The sequence below is a fragment of the Pongo abelii genome, chromosome 10 (genome assembly GCF_028885655.2).
Source record: "Pongo abelii isolate AG06213 chromosome 10, NHGRI_mPonAbe1-v2.0_pri, whole genome shotgun sequence".
NCBI classification, from domain to species: Eukaryota; Metazoa; Chordata; class Mammalia; order Primates; family Hominidae; genus Pongo; species Pongo abelii.
The window spans coordinates 28,930,334-28,957,694 of record NC_071995.2 but is presented as its reverse complement, the minus strand read 5'-3'; the positions used below and the strand labels follow the sequence as shown (position 1 = coordinate 28,957,694).

General features: G+C 38.5%; 1 protein-coding gene across 18 annotated transcripts in view; it reads right to left on the bottom strand.

Moving 5' to 3' along the window:
• Positions 1-27,361, bottom strand: part of LOC100444041 (liprin-beta-1) — a 176,320-nt gene that overhangs the window by 46,969 nt on the left and 101,990 nt on the right. For all 18 annotated transcript variants that reach the window (XM_054527029.2, XM_009247578.4, XM_063711726.1 and 15 more), the window contains exons 3-5: positions 16,309-16,406; positions 14,669-14,874; positions 524-610 (exon numbers count right to left, since the gene is read on the bottom strand). In XM_054527029.2, the coding sequence (XP_054383004.1) occupies positions 524-610; positions 14,669-14,874; positions 16,309-16,372 (357 nt within the window). In that variant the 5' untranslated portion in view covers positions 16,373-16,406. The remainder of the gene's footprint in view (positions 1-523; positions 611-14,668; positions 14,875-16,308; positions 16,407-27,361) is intronic.

Here is a 27,361-nt window from a genome sequence, read left to right as displayed (position 1 = left end):
ACATATATTCTGATTTCAGATTCAGAAATATAAACTTAACATATATTCAGATGTTATGCTATATTCATATATCTGAATTTCTGCTATATATTAAAATATATTTAAAAATCAGATCCAGCGAAGCGTGGTGCTGCACACCTGTAATCCCAGCTACTTGGGAGGCTGAGGTAGGAGGGTTGCTTGAGCCTAGGAGTTCAAGACTAGCCTGGGCAATGTAACAAGACCCTGCCTCCAAAAAAAAAAAAAAAAAAAAAAAAAAAATAGAACAGATCAGACAACATTGTGCCCGTATTCAGACTGGTCCTGCAAGAGCTGAGGATGATTAATGGCAGCTCCTTTTAAACTGAGTGTAAATACCACCATTCTGCCCCAATCCTCACCACTCCCTATTGTGTACAGATGGCTTACCAGGCTTATTTCTATTAGCAGTCTGATTGCTGCAAGCAATCTGAATTTGCCACCCCAATTTAAAAGTCTTTGTAAGTATGCTGCAAGGAAAGAACAGTATTCAAAAATCACTTGCCTGAAGAACGAGGGATTCTTTATCATTTTCTAAACGTGCCAGCCTTTCTTGATACACATCTCCGTTCCCAGGTAGGTGTCCATTTGTCTGAAAAAGGAAATAATATGGGTAAGGCTGATCTTCTCTAAGAATGATATATTATAGATAAATGAAAATCACAAGTGTTCTTAGTCCAAGGGGCCTGAATTGAATCTGCACAGCTGTCACTGTCAAACAGAAAATACGAGAATGTAATTTGGTTCATTTACCACAAAAGAGGTAAGACAGGCATATTAAGCATATAGGCATGTTTTGCCAAAGTAAACAATTTCTTATCAAGCAGAAAATAATGACCCACAAGGAACAGTGGATACTGGTATTCTTCACTGAGAGCAGACACACATCCAGGGGCAGGCAAAGCTTTGTGAGTGTGCAGGGGGCACCCCGAGCTGTTGAGGTCTGTCTCTCTTCCTCCAAAAGCTTAAACACTCAGGCCACAGTGACTTCCCCTGGTAGTGCCGACCAGCCTCACTTATCTTCATTTTAACACTTTCTGTCCTGATCTTATTAACTTGTGAGTTTGCTTCTTGGTATAACATTACCTTCTATTCCAGGGCAGAGCCTATAATTCGTTTTGTAACCTCCCCAGCATCTGGCTCAGTGCTCTGAGTATACTGATGCTTACTTACTATTTCTTCCCCTCCCTCCTGCCCCCGACACTTTTTTAAAAAAATCATGTTTCACTGTATTTATGCATGGTATAAATGCCAAAGGAAGTATAGATTGAGAAACGATGTATAGATTGTTTCTTCCTCAGCTGTCTCACATGCAAGTCATGAAAAAGACACATGAAGAGGCTCACAAAGAACAGAAAACCTAAAAACACCATTTCGAAATGTGTGTAGTAGCATAAGTGGTGTCTCTCATAATCTCAACATAACCATAAGATAATGTAATCCCAATAGAATTTCCTGATTCTTCATTCAAATACAATAGAAATAAAGGCCAGATGAAATCCAAAAGTGTTAGATGGGGCCACCCCGGGTTCAATTGAAAAAGAAAATAATACCTTCAGATTTAGAACCAGAAAAAATACAAACTGTATAACTTTACTGCCCAGGGCACATCTGATGTGACATCTACTGTTTTTCCAGAATTAACTGATACCATTGTTCTATCTTTCCAATAAATGCAGTTTCCAGTATCAATTCTTGGAATAATAAAAGTCATGTGCTGGGAAGGGGGGGGGAAAAAAACAACAGGGCTTGAATAAAAAGGAAAATTTCAGAATGTTTTTTCTAAAAACTTTAGCATACTGAATACATTTTCCAAAAGGCCACTAAGAATCAGAGGCTAATTTAGTAAGGGTGCAATGCATATTTAGAGTGAATTAAAATTTTAAAATCAGCTGCTTTGCCACATACCTCTATGATTACCATGGCATAATTCTGCTCATATTGTTAACTGAAGTGCCCAGCATTAAATTACCAGTATTATGAAGAGTGTGATGGAGTGGCCTGGACAACTTCCATTCCTGGGGACTAACATAAAAATAAATTGTGCATAACTTCTCGAGGGCAGTTTTTTGAAAAAGAGCCAGGATGAATAATGCATGTTCTCAATCTTAAGAAAGTGCCAAGACAGGCCCTATAGAGCTTTAAATTTCTTATTTTGATTATGGACATTAATGGGCATCTGTTTTTAAAATCCCATACAAGTAAAATATTTTAGAAACAGATACATTTCAGTAAGTAGAAAAAAACTGCTGTTTAGTGAGGACAAAAAGTAAAACTGGCCAAGGGTGGTGGTGCATACCTGTAATTCCAGCACTTTCAGAGGCTGAGAATTGTGTGAGCCCAGAAGGCCAGCATAGGCAACATGGCAAGACCCTATCTATCTCTTAAAAAAAAAAAAAAAGAAAGAAAAGAAAAAGAAAAAAAAACTTAGCCAAGCTCGGTGGTGTGCGCCTGTGGTCCTAGTTACTCTGGAGACTGAGAGAGGAGGATCACTTGAGCCCGGGAGGTGGAGGCTACAGTGAGCCATGTTTGCACCACTGCATTCCAGCCTGGGCAACAAAGCAAGACTGTCTTAAGTAAAACAAAACAAAACTTTTTTGTTTTTTTGTTTTTTGGCGATGTGGGCTCTTTTTTGGTTCCATATGAACTTTAAAGTAGTTTTTTCCAATTCTGTCAAGAAAGTCATTGGTAGCTTGATGGGGATGGCATTGAATCTATAAATTACCTTGGGCAGTATGGCCATTTTCACGATATTGATTCTTCCTACCCATGAGCATGGAATGTTCTTCCATTTGTTTGTATCCTCTTTTATTTCATTGAGCAGTGGTTTGTAGTTCTCCTTGAAGAGGTCCTTCACATCCCTTGTAAGTTGGATTCCTAGGTATTTTATTCTCTTTGAAGCAATTGTGAATGGGAGTTCACTCATGATTTGGCTCTCTGTTTGTCTGTTATTCGTGTATAAGAATGCTTGTGATTTTTGTACATTGATTTTGTATCCTGAGACTTTGCCGAAGTTGCTTATCAGCTTAAGGAGATTTCGGGCTGAGATGATGGGGTTTTCTAGATATACAATCATGTCATCTGCAAACAGGGACAATTTGACTTCCTCTTTTCCTAATTGAATACCCTTTATTTCCTTCTCCTGCCTAATTGCCCTGGCCAGAACTTCCAACACTATGTTGAATAGGAGTGGTGAGAGAGGGCATCCCTGTCTTGTGCCAGTTTTCAAAGGGAATGCTTCCAGTTTTTGCCCATTCAGTATGATATTGGCTGTGGGTTTGTCATACATAGCTCTTATTATTTTGAGATATGTCCCATCAATACCTAATTTATTGAGAGTTTTTAGCATGAAGCGTTGTTGAATTTTGTCAAAGGCCTTTTCTGCATCTATGGAGATAATCATGTGGTTTTTGTCTTTGGTTCCGTTTATATGCTGGATTACATTTATTGATTTGTGTATATTGAACCAGCCTTGCATCCCAGGGATGAAGCCCACTTGATCATGGTGGATAAGCTTTTTGATGTGCTGCTGGATTTGGTTTGCCAGCATTTTATTGAGGATTTTTGCATCAATGTTCATCAAGGATATTGGTCTAAAATTCTCTTTTTTGGTTGTATCTCTGCCCGGCTTTGGTATCAGGATGATGCTGGCCTCATAAAATGAGTTAGGGAGGAATCCCTCTTTTTCTATTGATTGGAATAGTTTCAGAAGGAATGGTACCAGTTCCTCCTTGTACCTCTGGTAGAATTCGGCTGTGAATCCATCTGGTCTGGAGGCATCATGCTACCTGACTTCAAACTATACTACAAGGCTACAGTAACCAAAACAGCATGGTACTGGTACCAAAACAGAGATATAGATCAATGGAACAGAACAGCACCCTCAGAAATAATGCTGCATATCTACAACTATCTGATCTTTGACAAACCTGAGAAAAACAAGCAATGGGGAAAGGATTCCCTATTTAATAAGTGGTGCTGGGAAAACTGGCTAGCCATATGTAGAAAGCTGAAACTGGATCCCTTCCTTACACCTTATACAAAAATTAATTCAAGATGGATTAAAGACTTAAAGTTAGACCTAAAACCATAAAAACCCTAGAAGAAAACCTAGGCATTACCATTCAGGACATAGGCATGGGCAAGGACTTCATGTCTAAAACACCAAAAGCAATGGCACCAAAAGCCAAAATTGACAAATGGGATCTAATTCAACTAAAGAGCTTCTGCACAGCAAAAGAAACTACCATCAGAATGAACAGGCAACCTACAAAATGGGAGCAAATTTTCGCAACCTACTCATCTGACAAAGGGCTAATATCCAGAATCTACAATGAACTCAAACAAATTTACAAGAAAAAAACAAACAGCCCCATCAAAAAGTGGGAGAAGGACATGAACAGACACTTCTCAAAAGAAGACATTTATGCAGCCAAAAAACACATGAAAAAATGCTCACCATCAGTGGCCATCAGAGAAATGCAAATCAAAACCACAGTGAGATACCATCTCACACCAGTTAGAATGGCGATCATTAAAAAGTCAGGAAACAACAGGTGCTGGAGAGGATGTGGAGAAATAGGAACACTTTTACACTGTTGGTGGGACTGTAAACTAGTTCAACCATTGTGGAAGTCAGTGTGGTGATTCCTCAGGGATCTAGAACTAGAAATACTATTTGACCCAGCCATCCCATTACTGGGTATATACCCAAAGGACTATAAATCATGCTGCTGTAAAGACACATGCACATGTATGTTTATTGCGGCACTAGTCACAATAGCAAAGACTTGGAACCAACCCAAATGTCCAACAATGATAGACTGGATTAAGCAAATGTGGCATATATACACCATGGAATACTATGCAGCCATAAAAAATGATGAGTTCATGTCCTTTGTAGGGACATGGATGAAATTGGAAATCACCATTCTCAGTAAACTATCGCAAGGACAAAAAACCAAACACCGCATGTTCTCACTCATAGGTGGGAATTGAACAATGAGAACACATGGACACAGGAAGAGGAACATCACACTCTGGGGACTGTTGTGGGGTGGGGGAAGGGGGGAGGGATAGCATTGGGAGATATACCTAATGCTAAATGATGAGTTAATGGGTGCAGCACACCAGCATGGCACATGTATACATATGTAACTAACCTGCACATTGTGCACATGTACCCTAAAACTTAAAGTATAATAATAATTTTTAAAAATCAGAAAAAAATCTAAATTCAATTAAATAAAAACGTAGGTTTCCCTTTTCTAACAATGGTAGAATAAAAGATTCCCTGCATAAGGAAAAAAAAAACAAAAAACAAACCTGATCTTCTGGTTGGAGGAAATTACAGCAAGTTGAGAGCAGTGTTTCCTCCCAAGCTACTTTGTATGATATGGAAGTGAGGTGTTCCAAAAACCAGTTGTCCTAAATTAGCCCCAAGTAAAAACAGACACTGAAAATTGACTCAAAATGAGCATATTTATGTTTCTTTTTTTTTGAGACGGAGTCTCGCTTTGTCGCCCAGGCTGGAGTGCAGTGGCGTGATCTCGGCTTACTGCAAGCTCCGCCTCCGGGGTTCACGCCATTCTCCTGCCTCAGCCTCCCAAGTAGCTGGGACTACAGGCGCCCGCCACGACGCCTGGCTAATTTTTTGTATTTTTGGTAGAGACGGGGTTTCACCGTATTAGCCAGGATGGTCTCGATCTCCTGACCTTGTGATCCCCCCGCCTCGGCCTCCCAAAGTGCTGGGATTACAGGCGTGAGCCACTGCGCCCGGCTGCTTCTCAATTCTATATTGATACTTACAAGCACTCATAATGCTCAAGGGTAGTTTAGTATATTAAAAGTCACTATCGGAACATAAAGGAAAATTTAAGAGCAACCAATGTTATATCCTTGTGTTAAGTAGGTAAAGACTGTTCTGTCCGCATGTGTTTATATTTCTGCCAATTTTGTTTCCTTTGCATTAAGAATGTTGGCAGTAAGATCCATTAGGTAAATACCCTATTGTCTCTATTCTTCCTTCAACTCCCACGTTCTACCTACCAGGTCACTCAAAACCTCCCCATATATGGCATTCTCTTTCACACACTACTTTTATTCCTTCTGCAAGGACCGTCTTTTCCCACCCTTTCTTCTTCTTTCCCCATTCCTTAAGGTCCACCTCTATCAGGGCTTGGTCTGTGACGTCTTCCTTGAATTCACTGTTTGCTGTATGCCAGCGACAGTATCTAGATGAACCTTCATTACAGCAGGCATTACTCTGAAAGCACTAAGGTTAGACTTGACTGCATACATGTCTCTCTCTTCTAATAGACTCTGCATTCTTTGCAAGTAGATTTGCCTTGGCATGTGACATACAGTGGGTGATAACTAAATGTCTGTTGAATGGAAGAATGACAATAGGCGTTCAATAAACACTGGTTGAATAAAAGATGACTGCGGGTTTGGTTTTGATCCGCCCTTCTTGCTTCTCAGTGGTCTTTATTTATGTGTCCTCTATAATCTGGTATGCACACCATGGTTGACCTCTATCTAGAATGGCTCCTTTTTCCTCCTGTACTCTCTCTTCCCACTATGTTTAGGAGGTGATCTCAGAGCCTTTGTAATGGACAATAGTTAAGGCCATCTTGTGTGAGCTCCCTTACACACTTTTTTCCTCAGTGTGTAATAGTATAATATATATTACCTCTTATTTCTTTCCTTTCTTTCTTCCTGCAGGCTTGGGAGAAGTGATTCTTAACTCCTTCCTGAAAGCTCATCATTCTACTTCTACTTTGGAACCTTGATTTCCTGTTTTGCTGGGACCTGTAATCCCCACTTCTACTTATCATTTTCCATTTCTTCCTTTTAATGAGCTTTCTTCCATTTTCCTTTACAACAACTATCCCAAGGTTTCGTACCCAATACTCTACTCACCTCCCACTCCTCCCTCTCAGATCAATCCATCTTTCATAACCCATTTCTACCTCCTCCTCTGTACATGGTGCCATTCTCCTTTCCCCATCTATGGGCTAACCTTCTGGGTCTTGTCTTAAACTGAGCTCTTTAGTGTTTCATCATATTCTGCCTCAGGTAGATGACTAATAATTTTATGTGAGTTGGTCACTCAGCCTAAGTTTCTCAGTGCAAAACTGTCTTATGTTTCTTTTGATTCTTCCACGGTGCTTGTAAAATCCTGAGCACGTAACTTAAAATGTATTTAAGTATAAACTCTCGTTGAGTCGATCTGACTTCTACAGCATATTAGAGAAGCCTAAATCACTTTACCTATCTACTTAGCTCATGGTGCAACCCCTTATTGACCACATTCAATCCAGCTAAGTCGAAATTGGAGTCAACTTGGGGATTTCAACAGTACAGTATCCAACCAATAGTGTGTATGCAGAGTCGGGGGGGAGATCTAACTCAATTATAACATTGGTACTTTGATTTAATTAAGGAACTTATGGCCTCTGCAGGTTTTCCTGGCACATCTAAAACGCTTTATCCCTCATAGAATTACAGAATCTTAGAGCTAGCCAGGAACCTCACCCAGAAAACGAATTCCCTGACTCTGCACGGCAGGTGCTACACATAATATTAGAACACCATCTACTTTTCCCTTCACCATCTAAGTGGAAAGCCTTCTATTTATTTATTTATTTATTTATTTTTGCAGCTGCAAGATTTAATAGAGTGAAAACAGAGCTCCCACACAACGGGAGGGGACCCAAAGGGGGTTGCCACTGTGGGTTCGAATGCCTGGTTTATATCCCAATCATTGTCCCTCCCCCTGTGTTCTCAGGTGATAGACGGTTTGATTATTTATTTACCTCCTGCTTTTAGCCTAATTGGTATTTTAGTGAGCTCTCTTTACTACCTGATAGGTTGGGTGTGAGCTCAGTTACAAGCCCCGTATTTAGAGGTGGGTGCAGTCACCTTCCCCAGCTAGAAAGCCTTCTTTTTATATCAACTTCCTTTTAATTATGAAGTATTACAATCAAGCATAAAGACATAATAAATGTTAACATCTTTCTTTTGTGTCTGTTTAAAAAATGGTTTTTATTACAGAAAATTTCAAATAGATTTAAAGTAGAGAAATGAGCACAATGAAACCCCATGCACTCGCCATTCCATTTCAATAGTTATTACTTCACGGAAGATAGGAGTCTCACCCGCTGTTTTTACTTATAACATCATGCTGTGTTTTCCTTTGATTTTCGGGGTTCTATTGGTTTGCATTGGTCTACAGTTGTCTTTCCTGCTTCCCCTTTGTTTCGCTTTGTTCTTTCCTGAGCTCTGCTGTCCTGTCTAAATCCAAAATCAACATACAAGCAGTGATTTGCCACAATCATGCTTATTTATTTTATAATTTTATTTTATAATTTATTTTATAATTTATTTTATAATTATATATTATATATAATATATAATTTATATTATATAATATATAATTTGTATTATATAATATATTATATATTATATATAATATATGTAATTTATATTATATAATATATATAATTTATTTTATGATTTATTTATTTTATAATTTATTTATTTTATAAAAAATTTTGAGTGTAATATTCCTAAATCAGAATGGTAAGTACCTAAATTAAAACGAGGAAAAGAAAACAGCCCCTTTTTTAAGGTCAACAAATGTTAAAGCATAGCTGGATTAGTAACACTGCATATACACAAATACACGCACACACCACATTCCAGCCAGTCATTATACTTATTTTTAAAACTAGTTATTAAAATTGTCACGCAGTCTTGATTTCATAACTGTTTTTAAACATTCAGTATCAAGAAAGGAAGAGTAAGGCTCAGTCCACGAAATCTCCATTAAGTAAACGTTATCTCTAGTTACCAAAAGAAATAATTACTATGACAGCATTTTGTACTCAGAATTATACCTCTGCCATGCATGCAAACATTTACTGCATGCCTGCTCTCCACTAGACTCTGAACTATGAGGAGAGATTGAGATAAGACTTGAATCCTTCAGCCATGAAGAGGATAGTCATATTGCATTTGAGTTCAATACCGTAATAAGGCATCTTACACCACTACCGTCCAGAGAGTCAAAGAACATGACATCAGTGATGCTAGAAACCAAGCAACCAGGCAGTGGCAGTACTCCGCTCCCCTGTCCTCTCACTGGGTGTGACAGAATGAGGGCATGAGCTTCGCAGTGGGCAAGCTGGGAGTACATGTTTAGACTATAATGCTACACTAGTCATAGGTATACACCTAAGTCCCCTGAATTTGGGGAGGACAAAGAAAAAAGAAGGTCCCAGTGTCCCTAGAAGTGAAGCCCCAGCTCCTATCTCAGTACAGCAGCAACTTCATTCATTCAGTATCGTGATTCACTCATTTACTCAACATTTGTTGAAAGCCAGCAATGTGTGACAGGATACAAAGATCTAGAGAAGGAATCTCTCTTCTACTTTGGGAAGGATAACATGAGACCAAGAAAAAGTCCCTATGTTCTTGTCACTTTTTCTTTCTTAACTCACTTTCCTAAAGGAACAGGGAAACCTCTTTCCATTCAATCCTAACAAATACCAGTGGCCTAGGATTCCATGAAAAGCACACTTTTACCTCTGTAAACTAAGAATTCTGCCGATTTGGTCAATTTGTTTTTCTGTGTCTGTGAACACTCTCCATGGGAGTTTACTTGAAGACTAAGGGGAAAACTGCCTTAATTTTAGCTAGGATGTCTCAGTGAGGCACCGCATAACTCAGATAATTGTGATCACATATGGGATACAATCTTAAGATGTACCTTGTTTGCCAAGGCCTGAGAAAACATTTCCTGGAGGCACAGATGAAAAGCAAAGCTGGTCAGAAAGCAGCAGGGATCGGAGGGTGGTAGGACGAGGACTGCTTCGTGGGGCTGGGAGTCAGGGACTCAGGGAGAACAGCCAGCACCCCTGCAGAGAGCACGTCCCATGGCTGAACTCAAAAAGTTATGAGTATTTTTATTTTTATAGCAACTTTTAAAAATATACCTTTGGGATTAATATTATCTCACTTTTAATGTAAAAATAAGAGAGAAGTGTATTATGATGATTTAACAGGTCAGAAGCCAGTCCAGAACACCTCATTTCCCCTGTTTACCTATCTCATGGGTGATGATGCCTGCTTTGGAGTTATTACCATTAGTATTCACCATTAGTATTTCACTCACTTTGTTGAAAATTGTATTCTTGTAATTTCTGCTGACTTTGAGATGGCCTCATAATTAAAACTGCCAAATAGTCAGACACTTTTGGGATTTCACTACCTGATCCCCTGCTGACAGGGACCAAGGTCATGATCCTCGGTTAAAAAAACATTTTAAGAATGTTCTAGGGCAACTCATCAAGTTAGACCTAAAGTAAATAACTACTTGCTTAACTCAAACAATTAGACGTATTTTTCCATTTTCCTTCTTAAATCTGGAGCTTCATAAAGCAAGTAATTCTCCATTATTAATATCTGTGTTAACACATTATATTTCATAATTAAAACAGAAAATTCAGCCTCAGTAATTAAACAAATATGTCATAGTCTACAGTTTTTTTTTAACCACAGGAGATGCACTTCTGAATTTTAAAAGAAATTTGTTCATTTCCAGAAGCCTACATCTACACTAATAAATTCATTCTTATAGATTTAATGTCCCCTCACTGTAACAGGCTACTAGTGTTGGTATTTTATCACATTCAGTGTCCGATCATATGAAACAAACAGGCAGGAGCAATTAGTAGTAAAGAAATAACCTGCATCCTACAAGAAACCAGGGGATCTCCCTGGCCCAGGCAAAATGATAATTTGAACTGCAAATGTCCAGTTGCACTAATGAAAAGGTTAGTATCCATCTTAAAGTACAGGGCCTCTCAAGTTGGCCATCATTAAACATGAATGGAGCCATAATTATGTATCTGTTATTATTAACAGATACATAATTATTCCCCAAAATTTTTGAATTTAAGTTTTTCTAAAATATTCCAGAAGCTTCTCTTCAGTCAGAGGAATGTTTGTACTCTTTTATTGCAAGAAGTGAACTATGTATGGGTGGTTTGTAACCTAACTCCCATTGCAACTGGACCCAACTCTTTCCCTCATTGCAAAGGGATGCTGTTAAACATTTTCCCTCTACTCTCTATGCTCTACTTTTCAGTATTAGCTTTCTGACTAGCCTTTGACCAGGCATATTGATAGTTCACAGGGTCCTTACAATCCTAAGTGGCAGTAACCATCATCCCCATTTTACAGATGAGAAAACAAAGACACAGAGCTTCAGACATTTTCACAAGGTCATGTAAGCTTCAAAGAGTTAGGGCCAACATTAAAATTCAGGTCTGCAGTCACTGCAGCCTGCATTTGAAACTGCCTAGATACAATCCTCCCTTATCATTCACTGCTTCCTTTTTCAAAACATCATAATCTCTTTTATTTGAGCAGTTTTCCCGTGTTCAATATGAAGGGAGAATTTGCTAAGATTCTGTGTTCCTTAAATTCTAGGACGCTATGAATTTTCATTTTTTATTGTGGTAAAATACACATGTAAAATTTAGCATTTTAACCATTTTAAAGTGTATAGTTCAGTGGTAGTAAGCACATTTACATTGTTTTGCACCCATCACCATCATCCATCTAAATAACTCTTTTCATCTTGCAAAACTGAAATTCTATGTGCAATAAGTATTATCTTCCCATTCCTCGCTCCCCTCAGCTCCTGGCAGTCACTCTTCTACTTTCTGTCTCTAAAATTTGACTATTCTAAGTACCTTATTAATAAAAAAAGGAAAGAAGGGAGAGAGGAAAGGAGGAAGGATCCGAGCTAAAATGTATACATATACCCATTTTAAGATCATAAAACACATCCTAACTTCTGAAATATTAAATTGGAAAAATTTAATATTATCAGCAAATTACTAAATTATAAGCATATAATCTTCTACTTGTTGGATTCCCAATGCTAGCCCAAGTTGCTTTTTGGTTCTAAAATAAAGTCTATCATGGTAGATGTGTGATGACAACTTAATTTCACACCTATGCTTTTATGGTTCCAAACAGCCAGCCCTCCTCTCCTCTTCTTGCTTTGTTTTTTGTCTTTTGCTGTCTTTCTTCTTTCATCCTGTCATTCTCTGTGTGCTTGAGAAAACACACTTAATTTGGAAAGTTGGGGTCAAGGTGAGGAATTCATATAAATAAGTTAGATAGATATAAATAAATTTAGCAACAACAACAAAAATTCCTCATCTCTCTGGATCTACATCTAGTTTATTTTGTTATTGTTATTTTTAGGATAAAAATTGAATCTTCATTAGTTCTGTAAAATATTTGTCATTTTGTGAATTCTCAAGGTTAAAATGTCAAATAATAAGACACAAAGCAACTGAAAACACAGATCAACAAGCCATTACCCATCCAAGGAATAAATTTAAAACAACTTCCATTCACTCAAACATGCAATCCACTTTATCATTCATGGAGCATCATTCATTACAAATATAACTGCTGAGCCGGGCATTCTTCTAAGCACCAGGAATACAGTAATTTTTTTAAAATAAGGGCAAAAATCTGATTCCTGATGCTTACATTCCAGTTGGAAAGACAGAAAATAAATGATATAAACATCACAAACACATTGCACATAAGAAAGTGGTGAATGCTAAGAACAAAATAAGCAGGGAGATGTAAGACAAAGAATAAATGGGTATAATTTTAGTTAGGGTGGTGATGCAAGGCCTCACTGAGAGCATGACTTTTGAGTAAACACCAGAAGAATGTGAGGGAGCTAGCCATGCAAATATCTGGGGAAAGAGCTTTCCAGGCAGAGTGAAAAGCCAGTGCCTGGAAAAGCCAGTGCAAAGGCCCTGAGGCCAGTGTACCTGGCATGTTTAAGAATCAGTGAAAAAGCCACTGTGCTTGGTGTGGAGCGAATAAGGAGATGTGTGACGAGAGATGAGGTCAGAAAGTCATGGGGAGCAAATCCTACGAGGCCTTGCAGCACACAGTAAGCACTGTGGTTTTTACTCTGAGTAAGATGTGATGCCATTGGTAGTTTCTGAAAAAAGGAGTGAGTGTCATGATCTAACTTATATTCAGATGCAATCATCATTACTTTTTATCATTTCTGGAAATACTTTCACAGAACAGATTAAGCACATGTTAATGGAAATGTTTTAGACACATGTCAAAAATTGAACTACAGGTACGCTTAGGCTACTATTGCCATTGGTGGCCTCTGGGTGTGGGCTAGGAATAGGTTCTTCTAACAATAGTAAATTCCTTTTTCACTGCATGCTAAATGGTCAGAAGAATATGCAGTAAAGAAGGGGTGAGACAGGACATTGAAACAGACTAAGGAATATGCCAGGAAACACCAATTGCAGAGCATGAAGCAATCCCCAAAGAAATCAGCAAACCTGGACCCTTATATCTCTGGAGGAGAAATTTGCAGAGCAAATATAAAGTATAATAGTAAGGCATTATGTGTTTTAACAAGTAAAATATCTCCAGTTGTCAAGTTTGCATAGCTGCACCACCGCTAAAGGATGGGTTGTATTATTTGCACTCAGAAACGCAGAGGTAAACCAGGTAGGAACACAGAGTATTCAGCACAGGACTGGCTGGGAACTCTAATATTTGTGTCACATCATATGAAAATGTTTCAGCTGTAGGATGTACTCTTAAGGTTCCCAAAGCAAGCAAGTTTTCATGTCTACCACAGATCCAAAAGTAGGTCATGATTCTTTCATACAGTTCTCATTAGCTTTTATATCAACACGGTTAACTCATAAGCATATGAGTGCATCTTACTGAAAATTGAATATCCTTTAAGCACAAAACATCTCCTTTCCTCTGTCCTCCACTGAATCTGTTTTTGTGACATTCTTTAGATTTTATATATTTGTCACAGATTAAAAGCATGGTATTTCCAACCATGCCCAGACAAAGGGTAGCTCTGCCACATCTTCAATTTTTGAGACAGATGCCTAGAAAGAGGCCTCATTGTTCAGTGAGTAACACCATTAACCCATTTATGCTGGAGGTTCTGAATTTTTTTTTTTTAAATGAGACCTTGGCGATGACTTTGAGCAGGATATAAATAACTCCCACAAGCTTAGGGTTCCAATAATGGAACACTGCGCATAAATGGGTTAAAAGCCCAACTCCACAATTTAATTCAAGAACTGGAACTGAAATGATTGCCATAAACCACTAGATGGCACTTCAGGTCAAATACTGCTGTAAATCCTGTTGCTTTTTGAATGTCTTTCATTATGCTTTCCATTTAGAATTGCTATTGGATCCTTTATAGTGAAAAACCCAATATGACTGAGAAATCATCTATTATGTGCAAGATTCTTTCCCTTATAGGACTATTTGATTTAAGCCACAGTAGGTCATTCAGGCACAATCTAAAAGCCAGTCTGCTTTTATGGGCAGAATCAGGTGACATGTTGTTGGTATTTATAAAATGTACACTAATAGCACTTTTTAAAAAGTTATCCTTAGAGTCAAAAGAAAATTAAGATATCTTAAGTAATAAAATCAGAGCACATCTGTTGCCCTAAACTTTTCTTGTTCTAATCAGCTATTCTATGTTCTAAATTTTGGAATAAGCAACAAAGGATTTATAACAGAATTTATAACAGGCAGACCCTACCATTTGACTCTGAAGCCATTCAACAAGCGTTTCTGCTGTTGAATCTGGGATCTGGCATCTCAAGCCTTCTTTCTCATCTGTTTCCATCATCTCTAACAATCCACGCAGGTCTTCCACAAGGTGCAGAGCTCGCAAACTTCCCATGAATGGAGAGGTGGGAGACTGGCAATCAAAAATCCCATTGGAATATTCCAGGGCCTTAGAACCTAAGTTAAACAAAATCACAGAGAGAGCAATGGGATTTATGTTAGATAAAAATACCAAAGCCGAAGGCCGTAAACCAGTCTAGTCACAGTAAGGAACAATCAAAAGAAACAGAAAAAAGAGAATTCAATCACATAAATCTCTCCAAGTCAGAGTTACATGGTGCAAATTTAAAACCATATAGTTGATGGTAAATATTCATGGTCCAATTCGTAACAAGGAGGCCAATCATGGGGTACAGAAAGAAAAAGAGCCTGGTGGGCTTTGGTGTGAGGTGTGCTGGCCTCATGAAGATGATGGATAAGAAAGTGGCAAATCAGAAAATGCAAATATTAGAGCTGGTCCATTCCAGACCAATACTGGACCAAATGATTTCTGGCTTAGAAAAACTGTGGACGAAGGGTTATGAAATGAACCCAGATAAAGACTATCAGAGTAAACTCCAAGGAAAGATAATGAGCTCAATGTATTAAATGATTATACTGGTGTGCCTATAGGACATTTCTGGAGAGATATCTGGTTGGAAATTAGAGATAGGAACTGGAAGCTTAGCAAAGAATTGGGAAGGTAAATAGATGCGAACAAGCTAACTGCAGTGGCGCATGTCTGTAATCGCAGGTACTTGAGGTGGGAAGATTGCCTGAGCACAGCATTTCAAGGCTGCGCTATGCATGTTATTCACAGGCAATCATGCCTGTAAATAGCCACTACACTGCAGCTTGAGAAACAGAGCAAGACCTCCTCTCTTAAAAAAAAAAAAAAAAAAGATATGGCCGGGCACGGTGGCTCATGCCTGTAATCCCAGCACTTTGGGAGGCTGAGACGGGTGGATCACAAGGTCAGGAGTTTAAGACCAGCCTGGTCAAGATGGTGAAACCCTGTCTCTACTAAAAATACAAAAATTAGCCAGGTGTGGTGGTGGGTGCCTGTAATCCCAGCTACTTGGGAGGCTGAGGCAGAGAACTGCTTGCACCCAGGAGGCGGAGGTTGCAGTGAGCTGAGATTGCACCACTGCACTCCAGCCTGGGCAACAGAGAGAGACTCCATCTCAAAAAAAAAAAGATATGGGAGTCATTGGTGGAAAGTGAATTTTGAATTCAAGAAAACAGATCAGAACATTCATGTTTACTGGGTAGAGAAGTGTCCCTCAAAGTATGGTCCACAGACCACCTACACCAGAATCACCTGAGATGCAGAATCTTTATGCTTGATTAGAAACATAGGATGGAACTGAAATTTTTGATACTTTAAAATAATGTTTGAGAATAATGCTGGCAGAAAATGGAGAAGAGGAACAAAGATGAAATTACAGGGAAGCAAAAGGCATAGGGCTAAAAAATGAAAATACAGTGAAAAGATAATATGAAAGTTGTAGTGAAAAAGCCAAGTGAGCAGAGTAAATGTTGTGATTCTGTCTTTCACAGGATGCAGATCACCTGCTATGATACCATCCATCTGCTCCAACGCCGCAGCCAGCATATCACTTGCATCACTCATCATTTTCTTATTTGTCGGGGCAAATTCCAAACTAGATCTGAAAAAAAATGATGTTATCATTACATCCATTAAATGACATAGGCTTGCTAGTGGGTTTCCTAATTCACCTTCAAATGATAACTCTGCTGTGTAGTCAAATATGGAAGAAGAACTTCAGTAGTGGATTAGCAAGCTGCGGCCAATCACCTACTGTAGCACAAGACCACATGCGATACCTGTATCAGTTAATAAAGAAGATTCCATTCTTGCACTTGAGGTGTTTAAAATCCACTAGCATGGTTTCCATGCTGTTCTCTAGAACTCTAGACCTCTGTAAAGGGCTACAGGGATAGCCATGGAAGCTTGCTGAGGGCCATGACAAGCACTGGCCAGACAAGACTCCTTTCTCCCTTTACCAGCCCCACCCAATCTCTGCTCTCTTAATTTTGTTTATTTTTGTTTGTTTTTGTTTTTTCTTTCTGTACAAGGGCTTAAGATTTGTCTAGGAGAAGGATTCACTAACACATATACTAAATGTATGTTCACACACACACACACATACAAACACACACATACAACCCTACTGGTATTAAACATTTTGTAGTGGAGCCATAGCTGTCACATACTGAGTGCCTATAGTGTTTCCTACACATTTACATAAATTATCCATAATACTTAGTCAACAGCCGTATAAAATGTGTAAATTCATCTCCATTTTATAAATCAGGATAAAAGATGTTTGATTTTTGCATGGAAACACAGCAAAGTAAATATAGCGAAGTTCAGTTTCTCACCTAGGTCTGTCTAACTTCCACTATAATACATAATTTCTGTTTACCTGATCCTATCTGAAGATGGGTTTATCCTGAAATTACATCACAATCTACTCGTTGGTTTATCTGTTAAAAAATATATTGAGATAACGCTTGCAAAAACTTTGGTCATTGGCAGGAAAAAGTCAAGATAATGTGATTTTCAACATTCATTAATGCATTTCAGGTACCAGACTAAGCACCCAGTAGATTCTCCCAACAGACCCGAATAAAGCTCTTACTATGTTATAGATACTGTGGTATAGCAAATACCTGGGAAATAAAAGGCATGCTGCTTCACAGAAACCTTTGCCCTCTGTTTCCAAGCAGCCAAATCTCATCACTTTATTTTCACAAATATATTTATAGTTCTGGTATCAACTTCTTGGATCAGTTCCCAATTATGCATTCATTCTAACATAATGCCATATAATTGTTGTAAAATATTATTTTTATTTAAAGTCATTTCACCTAAGGATTTTCCAGAACTTTACTCACTTCCAAAGGTGAAAAATATCACTACCATTTATCTGGAAATACTACAGCATGAAAATACTCAAGGTATGTGTCTACAGTTACCCAGGAAACAAGGAATCAACAAGTTAGGTTATGAACCTAGGTCATTCCAAAAAATTTATTCACACACTCAGCCAGTGCACCATCCAAAGAAGCAGGACACACATTTAATAACCACTCTCCAGTATGGGAAACTCAAAACATGAAAACTGAGAGCATAAAGGTTTAAGCTGAATGACATAATTAACTGGCTTGTATTCTCTTTCATTTAAAAAGCAGTATTTCATACAGATACATTTATATATGTGTCTATATAAAACAAAGAGACACATACCAGGCTCAGCTATAAACATGGGAATACCAATAACACAAAGTAATGCCATGTTAGAAAAACATATCATCTCACTAAATTAGAAAAAAATTTTCGTCTTTGTTAGCAACTATATTTTGTGTAGAGCATAAACAGTTCAAGTCCGATAGGTATAACAGTTACCGAGTTCTTCTCTGTTCTGTTTAATGAGCCTTTCAAATGCTATTATATGAAGGTATGAGACAATCTAGACCATGCTTTTCAAAGTAGTGAAGAACTAGTTCTTTAAAAATTTCTAATTCATTGGAGATGAATCCCTTCATTTAATAAAAATATGATGACAATGTTAAATTGCTATGAAAGTTCAAAACGCTAACTTTTAATCTCTATATCATGTAGCAGCCTACATGTACTAGTCAGGGAAAGACAGTACATACAAGTAATAAACACATATGTAACATGGCGAAGGTGGTAGGTGCTAAGGGGAAAAATGGAGTAGGATAAGGGGGCCCAATTTGGAAGGCTTTGCAAAATTAAACAGGTAGCTAGGGACTGGCATTAGAATCAAAGGCCAAAGATTTCTCTAATAAGTTAAAAGTAGTCAAATAAAAGTGGTCCAGTTCAGTGGTATTCCAAGTGTAGAATTCCTAGAAATCAATGAAAAAATGGGAGGCATGAGGATATGAACAATCATTTGGCAGAAATGTTTTCAACCGATAAAAATATGAAGAGGTGCTTAATATCATTAATAAATGAGGAATCTAAAGGAATGTGATAATGTTTTATACCCAATTAGTGAAAAAAATTGACATAGCCAAGTGTTGTGGAGAATATGAATTCACAGAACCTTTACTTTTTGTTTGTTTTTTGAGACAAGGTCTCACTATGTTGCCAGTTGGCTGGTCCTGAATTCCTGGGCTCCTGCAACCCTGCAGCCTCAGCCATGATTTTATTAAATCCAAAGGCAGTAATGAAGGAACAATGGACACAGAGGAGAAAGAAAAATCAGTAGCCACGGTGGTAGACTTAAACTGAAGCATATAAATAATCGGATTAAGTGTTGTGTAAGTTGGAGCTAAGCCATGGGTATGCAAAGGCATACAGAGTGGTATAATGGACAGTGGAGACTCAGAAGCAGGGAGAGTGAGAGGGAGTTAAGGATGAAAAACTACCTATTAGGTACAATGTACACTATTCAGGTGACAGGGGCACTAAAATCCCAGACTTCCACTATACAATTCATCCATGTAACTGAAAACCACTTGTACCCTTAAAGCTACTGAAATAAAACAATTTTTTTAAATAACATTTTTAAAATTACATTAAGTACAAATGCAATAAACACTGGTAACAGCCAGAGATCATCAGATTAGTTTTTTTAAGTCTTAATTATGTGCTGTTAATAGAGACTTTAAATATAAAGAAATATAATAGTAAAAGGATGAAAAATGAGATAACATACATATGTAAGCATAGGAAAGCAGGAGCGGGTTTATTAAAAAACTACAAATCAGGAAGTATGACTAGAAAAAAAGATATTTTACGGTGATAAGTGTTAATTCATCAGGAAGTCATAACAAGCACAAATGTTTTTGCAACTAATAACAAAGCTTCCAAATACATGAAGCAAAAACTGATGGTGTTAAAGGAGAATTAGACAAATTTAATCCACTTATATTTAACATAATATAAATGTGGTTGACCTGGTTGTATTTAAATCTACTGATAAAGTTGAATTTAAGTCTATTGTCCTGCTATTTCTTTTCTGTTTGTCCCATCTATCATTTGTTCTTTTACAACCTTCTTTTGAATTGACAGGTAAGGTAGGAAAAAAAACTCATTAACACACAAGATTTGAAAATATTATCAACCATCTTGACCAAATTCAATTTATAGAACAAAACACCCAAAGGCAGAATATACATTCAAGTCTACACATTATATTCACCAGGATAAGGCATATATGCAAGGCCACAGAATCAGTTTCGATAAATTTCAAATGGGTTTTAAAGAACTGCACAGAAGAGTAAGAAACACACAACCTGAAGTGGCGAAGTACTAAGAACAGACCGTCCATACTTATTAAAATTCTGCTTTGCCCATAGCTTGAGCTATTTTAGAGGCAGCCTAATTTATCAGGCATCTGTGTTGATAAAGCTATGTTAATTTTCAGGGCTAGGTCAATGTATTTTTAAAAATGAAAAGGCTAAATAAAAAAGCTTTAGAAAATCCCCCGGTCTCTAAAAAGACTTTCTTAAATCCTCATAAATATTTCTGAGAGGAAGATTCCCTGGGCTTCCTCACATAATTAATATAATGAAATATTATTCTAATACGATGGAATATTATTCTACAGTAGAGAGATGGAACAAATAATACATGCAACATTATGTTGAGCAAAAGAAGCCAGACAGAAAGAACCATGTACTGTATGATACTTTTATATGAACTTCAAGAACAGGCAACATATGATAGAAGGTAGAGCAATAATTACTTACAGAAAATGGTGAGTGACTGAAAGGAGACACCAGTGGAATTTCTGGTCAGTATCTTGATTGAGATATAGGTTACACAAGTTTATACATTTGCCAAAACTCATCAAACTATGCAATGGTCTTTAAAGCTTGTCAGGCATTAAGAATCCCAATGTCAATCCCATTTAAGTTCTTTATTTTAACTAGGAAGGAACCATTCACTGTTGGCTAAATGTTGAAAGCATAAAATTCATTTCGAACTAATTTAATTGGGAATGCCTTTGAAACATATGAATTAATAATACTGTTTAGCTTCTAACCGAGGCAGATGTAATTGGTGCCCTCTGGAGTTCCATGCATGCCAGCCCAACTTTTAACTGTCCCAGATTTCAGGGAGGCCTCTGCCATTGCAGAGGGACATTAAATATTAATGTCCCTTTAATATTTAAAGTTATCAGCTTTAAATATTCCAGCACACTTTCCCCCTAGAAAGAGCAAATTCTGATTCATGTAATCTACATTGGTTCCCAGAATTATCCAGACAATTAATATCTACTCAGAGTAGTAACTTGTTTGATAATGCATAATTTATCAGTTCTCTTCTTTATTTCTCTAAGTCTTTCCTAGGATTACTTTCCAAATAAAACTTTTCTATTTGAAAAATTAGGAAAGAGAAGTTGGTTGTTAGAAATTAGAAATAAAAATTCCACTTTAAAAAAGAACTAAATAATGAATGAAGTTGGACATGCATGGACCTCTGCATCTAAGACTATGATGATAATATGTCATGAATCAAGGATCATGAATAATCCAATTATATGAACCTATGGTCCAAAATAAAAGGCTCAGAATATCCAGCTCCATTTCTTCTCATTTTTTGCTTACCCAGAAATCTGCTAGTTATAATTGAGTTCTTTGGGTGGACAAAACCACTTAGAAAATTACAACTTCACCATCCAAGGCCAAGCACAGTGACTCATACCTGTAATCCCACTACTTTGGGAGGCCAAGGCAGGAGGGTCGCTAGAGCCCAGGAGTTTGAGACCAGCCTGGGCCACATAGTGAGACCTTGTCTCTATAAAAAATAATACAAAATAAGCTGGGTGTGGTGGCATGTGCCTGTAGTTCCAGCTGCTCAGGAGGCTGAGGTGGATCACTTGAGCCCAGGAGCTCAAGGCTGCAGCGAGCTGTGATTGTGCCACTGCACTCTAGCCTGGGCGATAAAGAACCTGTCTCAAAAATAAAGAAAAAAAATCCTAAAGAACAAAAAATTTCACCATCCAATAATTCTCACAAAATAGCAAATTTATTTCTGGATTCTAAGTGGCTAATATATGCTTCTTTGAATGACTTCCTAAAGAAAAAGGCACCAGGAAATATATTAATCACCACCACAACAAAGGAGTGAAGCTGGGGTTCAAAGTCATAGTTCAAACTGGAGAAGCCTCTTATTTGTTGGGTGATGTAAACGGTGAAATGAGCTCCGTTTGCAGGAGTTCTTGGGCCACTGGTTTCCTATTGCAATGGCTTAATAAAAATAAATGTAGGAAAGTTTTAGATAAGCAAGCTCTTGGGGATAAGATTCAAATATTACAGTAAGAGACTAAATCGGGGGCGGGGGTGGGTAACCAACAGAAATATGTTCAGGGTATATTTCAAGTTTGGTCAGGACCCATTTAGAGCAGATTTGAATGGGGTACAATATCAAGGAAAGTTCTGGGCATGGGTGTGGTGGCTAAAGAGTTGGCAGGACACCATAATTTTTTGCAGGGTTGCTGACTAACTGATGTTTTAGGTCAGGCTCACTGCCCAGTCTTCCTGTGAAGAAAGGCCATAAGAAAATTAGCAAGTTTCTTTTAAATTTTTGTGAGAATAACATCTGTCCTAGTTTTCTCAGCTTTCTTTAGGTAAAATGCTTGGGTTTGAAAGAGAACCCTGAACTTCTTACCCAAGATAGATACAATTCACTGAGACGAAGACACTTAAAAGAAGGAATCTTCAGAGGAAGGGAGAATGTTCACATACATTCGACTAGGCTGGTAGAACGCCACAGTACTCTGTGGTCATTATGAAAATAGAATATGTTTTCACACAAATTACTCATACCTTTCTCAACAGTTTAGTTTTTAATTTTTTTTCTGCCAAGAAACTGTCTCGGAAAGTTAATCAATTACGCAATGATTGCCAGTGTGTGCAGCAACACAATCTCAGCAAAGAGAAACTATCTTAAAATCAGAGACATCATATTTGCTAGCACAACAGGGTGACAACCGTCAACAATAATTTACTGTACATTTATAAATAACTAAAAGAATTGGAATATCTGTAACACAAAGAAATGACAGATGCTTGAGGTGACAGATACCCCGTTTACTCTGATGTGATTATTATGTGATGTATGCCTGTATCAAAATATCTCATGTACCCCGTAAAGGCACATACCTACTATGTACTCATAAAAATTAATTTAAAACAAAAACCAAACTGGATCTAAAGGGAGAAACAGGTACTCGTAGGTCAGTGGTTTGGAACAGCAGCATCACCTGTGAGCTAGTAAGAAATGCAAATCCTGCCAGACATGGTGGCTCACGCCTGTAATCCCAGCACTTTGGGAAGCTGAGGTGGGCAGACCACTTGAGGTCAGGAGTCCGAGACCAGACTGGCCAACATGGTGAAATCTCACCTCTACTAAAAGTACAAAAATTAGCTGGGCATGGTGGTGTAAGCCTGTAGTCCCAGCTACTGGAGATGCTGAGGCAGGAGAACTGCTTGAACCCAGGAGGCAGAGGTTGCAGTGAGCCAAGATCGCACCACTGCACTCCAGCCTGGGTGACAGAGTGAGACTCCATCTCAAAAAAAAAAAAAAGAAATGCAAATCCCTGGACCCCACCCTAGGTCTACTGAATCAGAAACACCAGGGGCAGGCCCAGCAATGTGTGTTTTTCCAAGCCCTCCCACTGGCTCTGAGGCGCACTCAATCACTAGACTCATACACACTGAGGCCTGTCTTTCCTCCTTGGGACAACAAGCCCTGCCCAGATGAGGTGGGAATTGGCTGACAAGGTAAATAAGGGCAGAATTCCTCTCCCCACGCCTCAGCTTTTTACTTTACATCCAAAAATAACAGCTCTGAAGAAGCCGTTCAGGTTTTAATTCAAAAAATCTCTCCCTTTAAACCTCAACCACTATAGGTACTTATGTGTGCAACATTTTAGAGATTCTTAAATACAACCCTCCTTGTCTTCTGTTTCTCTGCTATGTATCTGTCATCACATATTTTTTTCCTCCCCACTCTATTAGCCCAAACCCTTCTCACCACCAATCTGCTCTAACATCCCTAGAAAATTAATTCAGAATCACTTGGAAAGGGCAAAACAAGGGCAGGGGAAGTGATGAAACAAGAAAAGGTAGGGGATGTTGGCAGCAGGGGTGATATCTAATGTTACAACATATTTTTTTTAAATGGGGTCTGGCTATATTGCCCAGGCTAGCCTCAAACTCCTGGGCTCAAGTGATCCTCCCACCTTAGCCTCCTGAGGAGGCTTCAAACTGTAAAATAAGGCCAGGCACAATGGCTCACCCCTGTAATCCCAGCACTTCGGGAGGCCAAAGCGGGCAGATCACTTGAGGTCAGGAGTTCGAGACCAGCCTGGCCAACATGGGGAAACCCTATCTCTACTAAAAATACAAAACTTAGCTGGGCATGGTGGTATGTGCCTGTAGTCCCAGCTACTCAGGAGGCTAAGGCAGGAGAATCACTTGAACCTGGGAGGCTGAGATTGCAGTGGGCTGAGATTGGAGTGCCACTGTACTCCAACCTGGGCGACAGAGCAAGACTCTGTCTCCAAAAAAAAAAAAAAAAAAAAAACTGTAAAATAAGTATAGAATGGATGATATAACTGGAAATTTGAACAGTGTGTATTTGATATTAAGGACTTACTGTCATTCTAAGGTTATTAATAATGCTATTATACTTATCTTTTTTGAGTCCTTATTTTTTAGAGACAAGTCACAAAATACTCATGGATAAAATGATACAACATTTGGAATTTGCTTTAAAATAAAATAGAATAAAATAAGGGTAAAGATATTGATAAAACAAGATTAGCCATAAGTTGATAATTGTTGAAAATGGGTGGTGGTATGTAGGGGTACACTATACTATTCTATCTATCTATACAAATATTTTTTGAAACAGTCTCATTTTATCACCCAGGCTGGAGTGCAGTGGCGCAAACATGGCTCACTGCAGCCTCAACCTCTCCAGGCTCAAGCAATCCCCCCATCTCAGCCTCCCAAGTAGCTGGGACTACCATACCTGGCTTATTTTTGTAGAGACAGGGTTTTGCCATGTTGCCCAGGCTGGTCTTGAACTCCTGGGCTCAAGCAATTTGCTCACCTCAGCCTCCAAAAGTACTGGGAGTAGAGGTGTGAGCCCCTGCACCCAGCTGGGTATCCTATCTATATTTTTATATACTTGAAGCTTTCCATAATAAAACATTTCAGTTTTTTCATCCATGTATTTAAACCACAAAATTTTCAAACACCTTCAACCATGATATATTGTCTTAGATATTTTATTTCTCTATCATAACCTCAAGCATACTAAGGGCTCACCAAATATTTATAAACCAAATAATAAAATACTTGTTATTTTAACCACCCTCACAAATACAAACACACACATGCACACGCTATTCAGGAAATGGAAAAGCCACTCACAGAGGATTATAAGGCAGAGTACAAAAGAGGGCGTATGAATGACAATACATTAGTAAAAGTTACTTCTCTTGTTCACTAAAATGAAACGCCACAAAATACAAAGAGGCAAAGCTAGTAAGTAATCAAATAAATGAAGCAGCAAGGGAAAATAGGATGAAGTAAAAGGAAATGAGCCTTCTGGCTCTCTGCTATTAATGCTTAGGAATAAGCAGAAGAGAGTTGATGAAAACATTCGTACAATAAGCCAAGATCTTTTACTTCTCGAATAAAGGATGCTGCTGCTATTGAAAAACTGATGTGTACTAAATGTCAGTAGATTTGAAGATCTTGTGATAAGTTGTTATAAGTTGAAAGAAAGCTCCATTTCTCCATATCTACTCTTACTAGCTATTGTTATGACTACATGGAGAAGTTAGGAATTTGTTCAAGGTCACTGAAGAAGTGAGATTTGAGACCAAAAGCCATATTGTTCCCACATATGCCTCTCACTCATTCGGTAGTTTCTAATCCAAACTATAAACTATGTACAGGACTGCTGGCCTCCCACCATACTGCAAAGACATGCCCTCCTTGGAAGACACTTCTGACCTCTCACCTCTGTGCCATGACATGCACTGATCTCCCTACTGCTTGGACCCTCTTCTTTGTCCTGGGACACATGTTTTTCAAGGTGGGTCACGCATTCTTTCCTCCAAGGCCAGCCTGACCGCCACCTCCATGACAGCCCTGATTTTACAGTGATAGTTTCCTGGATGAAGCTGTGCGCTCCTTGAAAACAGACTGTATTTCTGCTATCTGTTCCCCATCTTCTAGTGTGGTGGACACCAAATGCTTGCTGCGTGCAGCTATGACTCAGTGGCTCCGCAAACACACACACACTCTGATGTCTTAAGTATCCTGGCTCCCGTATGCCCTGTTTTGGCTGACAGTATCACCTTCCTCTTAGCTGCATTAGCCAGAAAACTACATCTTGACCTTTACTTGTTTTTTTGTTTGTTTTTTTTTTTTTTGAGACAAGGTCTTGGCTCTGTCACACAGGATGGAGTGCAGTGGCATGATCGCGGCTCACTGCAGCCTTGACCTTCTGGGCTCAAGTGATCCTCCCACCTCAGCCTCCCCAGTAGCTGGGACCACAGGTGGGTGCGACCATACTCAGCTGATTTTTAAAATTTTTATTTTTAGTAGAGGCCAGGTCTCGCTGTATAGCTCAGGCTGGTCTCACACTCCTGAGCTCAAGCAATCCTTTTCCCTTGGCGTCCCAAAGTGCTGGGGTTACAGGTGGGAGACACTGCACCGAGCCATGAACTTAACTTTTAAGATACATTTAGATAAACGTGACCATTATTATCAGCCTTGCTATCTACAATCTTAAAAACTGAAATTTCATGCTCTTTGAGATGTAGGTGAATCAAATTCATTGTACTATTTTAGAATGACATTATTCCTAACAGTTTGCAAACTTAGTCCCCAGTATTATGGAGGAGTATCAGCGGGTCTGTTTCAACTTGTTATTGCTCTACCCACTCTAACTCTATCCTCATTCTTCCCTTCTTTTTAGCTCTTAAAAACCTGGAGACTCATCTATCTCTATTTTCCTTCACAGGCCTACCAACCTAATGTATGCAGGCTACATGGACTGCTTCCTAGATGTAAGCAGTTCTGGGACATGTATACCCATAGGAAGACAGGAGTGAGCAACAGCTACTCAAAGTTGTGAAGAAGAAAAGAATAATAAATTCCTATACACGAGCACCTTCTAAAGGAATGTTTTATAAACCATGGGTCACGACTCCTAAAATTAGAATGTACTGAAGTAGAATTATTAGACTAAAATCAGTATTTCTTTTTATTAAATAGACAACAAAAGGCTATTTCATCAAGAGTAAAGGTTAAGTATTATCATGTGAAAATTTTGATTTGATTATTCAGACACACACATACACACATAAACCTGCAACAAATATTGATTGAGGGCCTACTATGCGCCAGGTATTAGAGGCAGAACAGTGAAAAAGACCAAGAAAAGCTAAGCTCTGCCCTTAGGGGGCTGACATTCCAGTGGTTTCAGAGTATGTGCGTGTGGGTGCCTGCACAGGTGTCTACACACTCAAGTGTTTTACAGTCTAAGAATGCATACTTTATACTGGGTTAAAAACGTTTGAAAACCACTGGAGTGAAA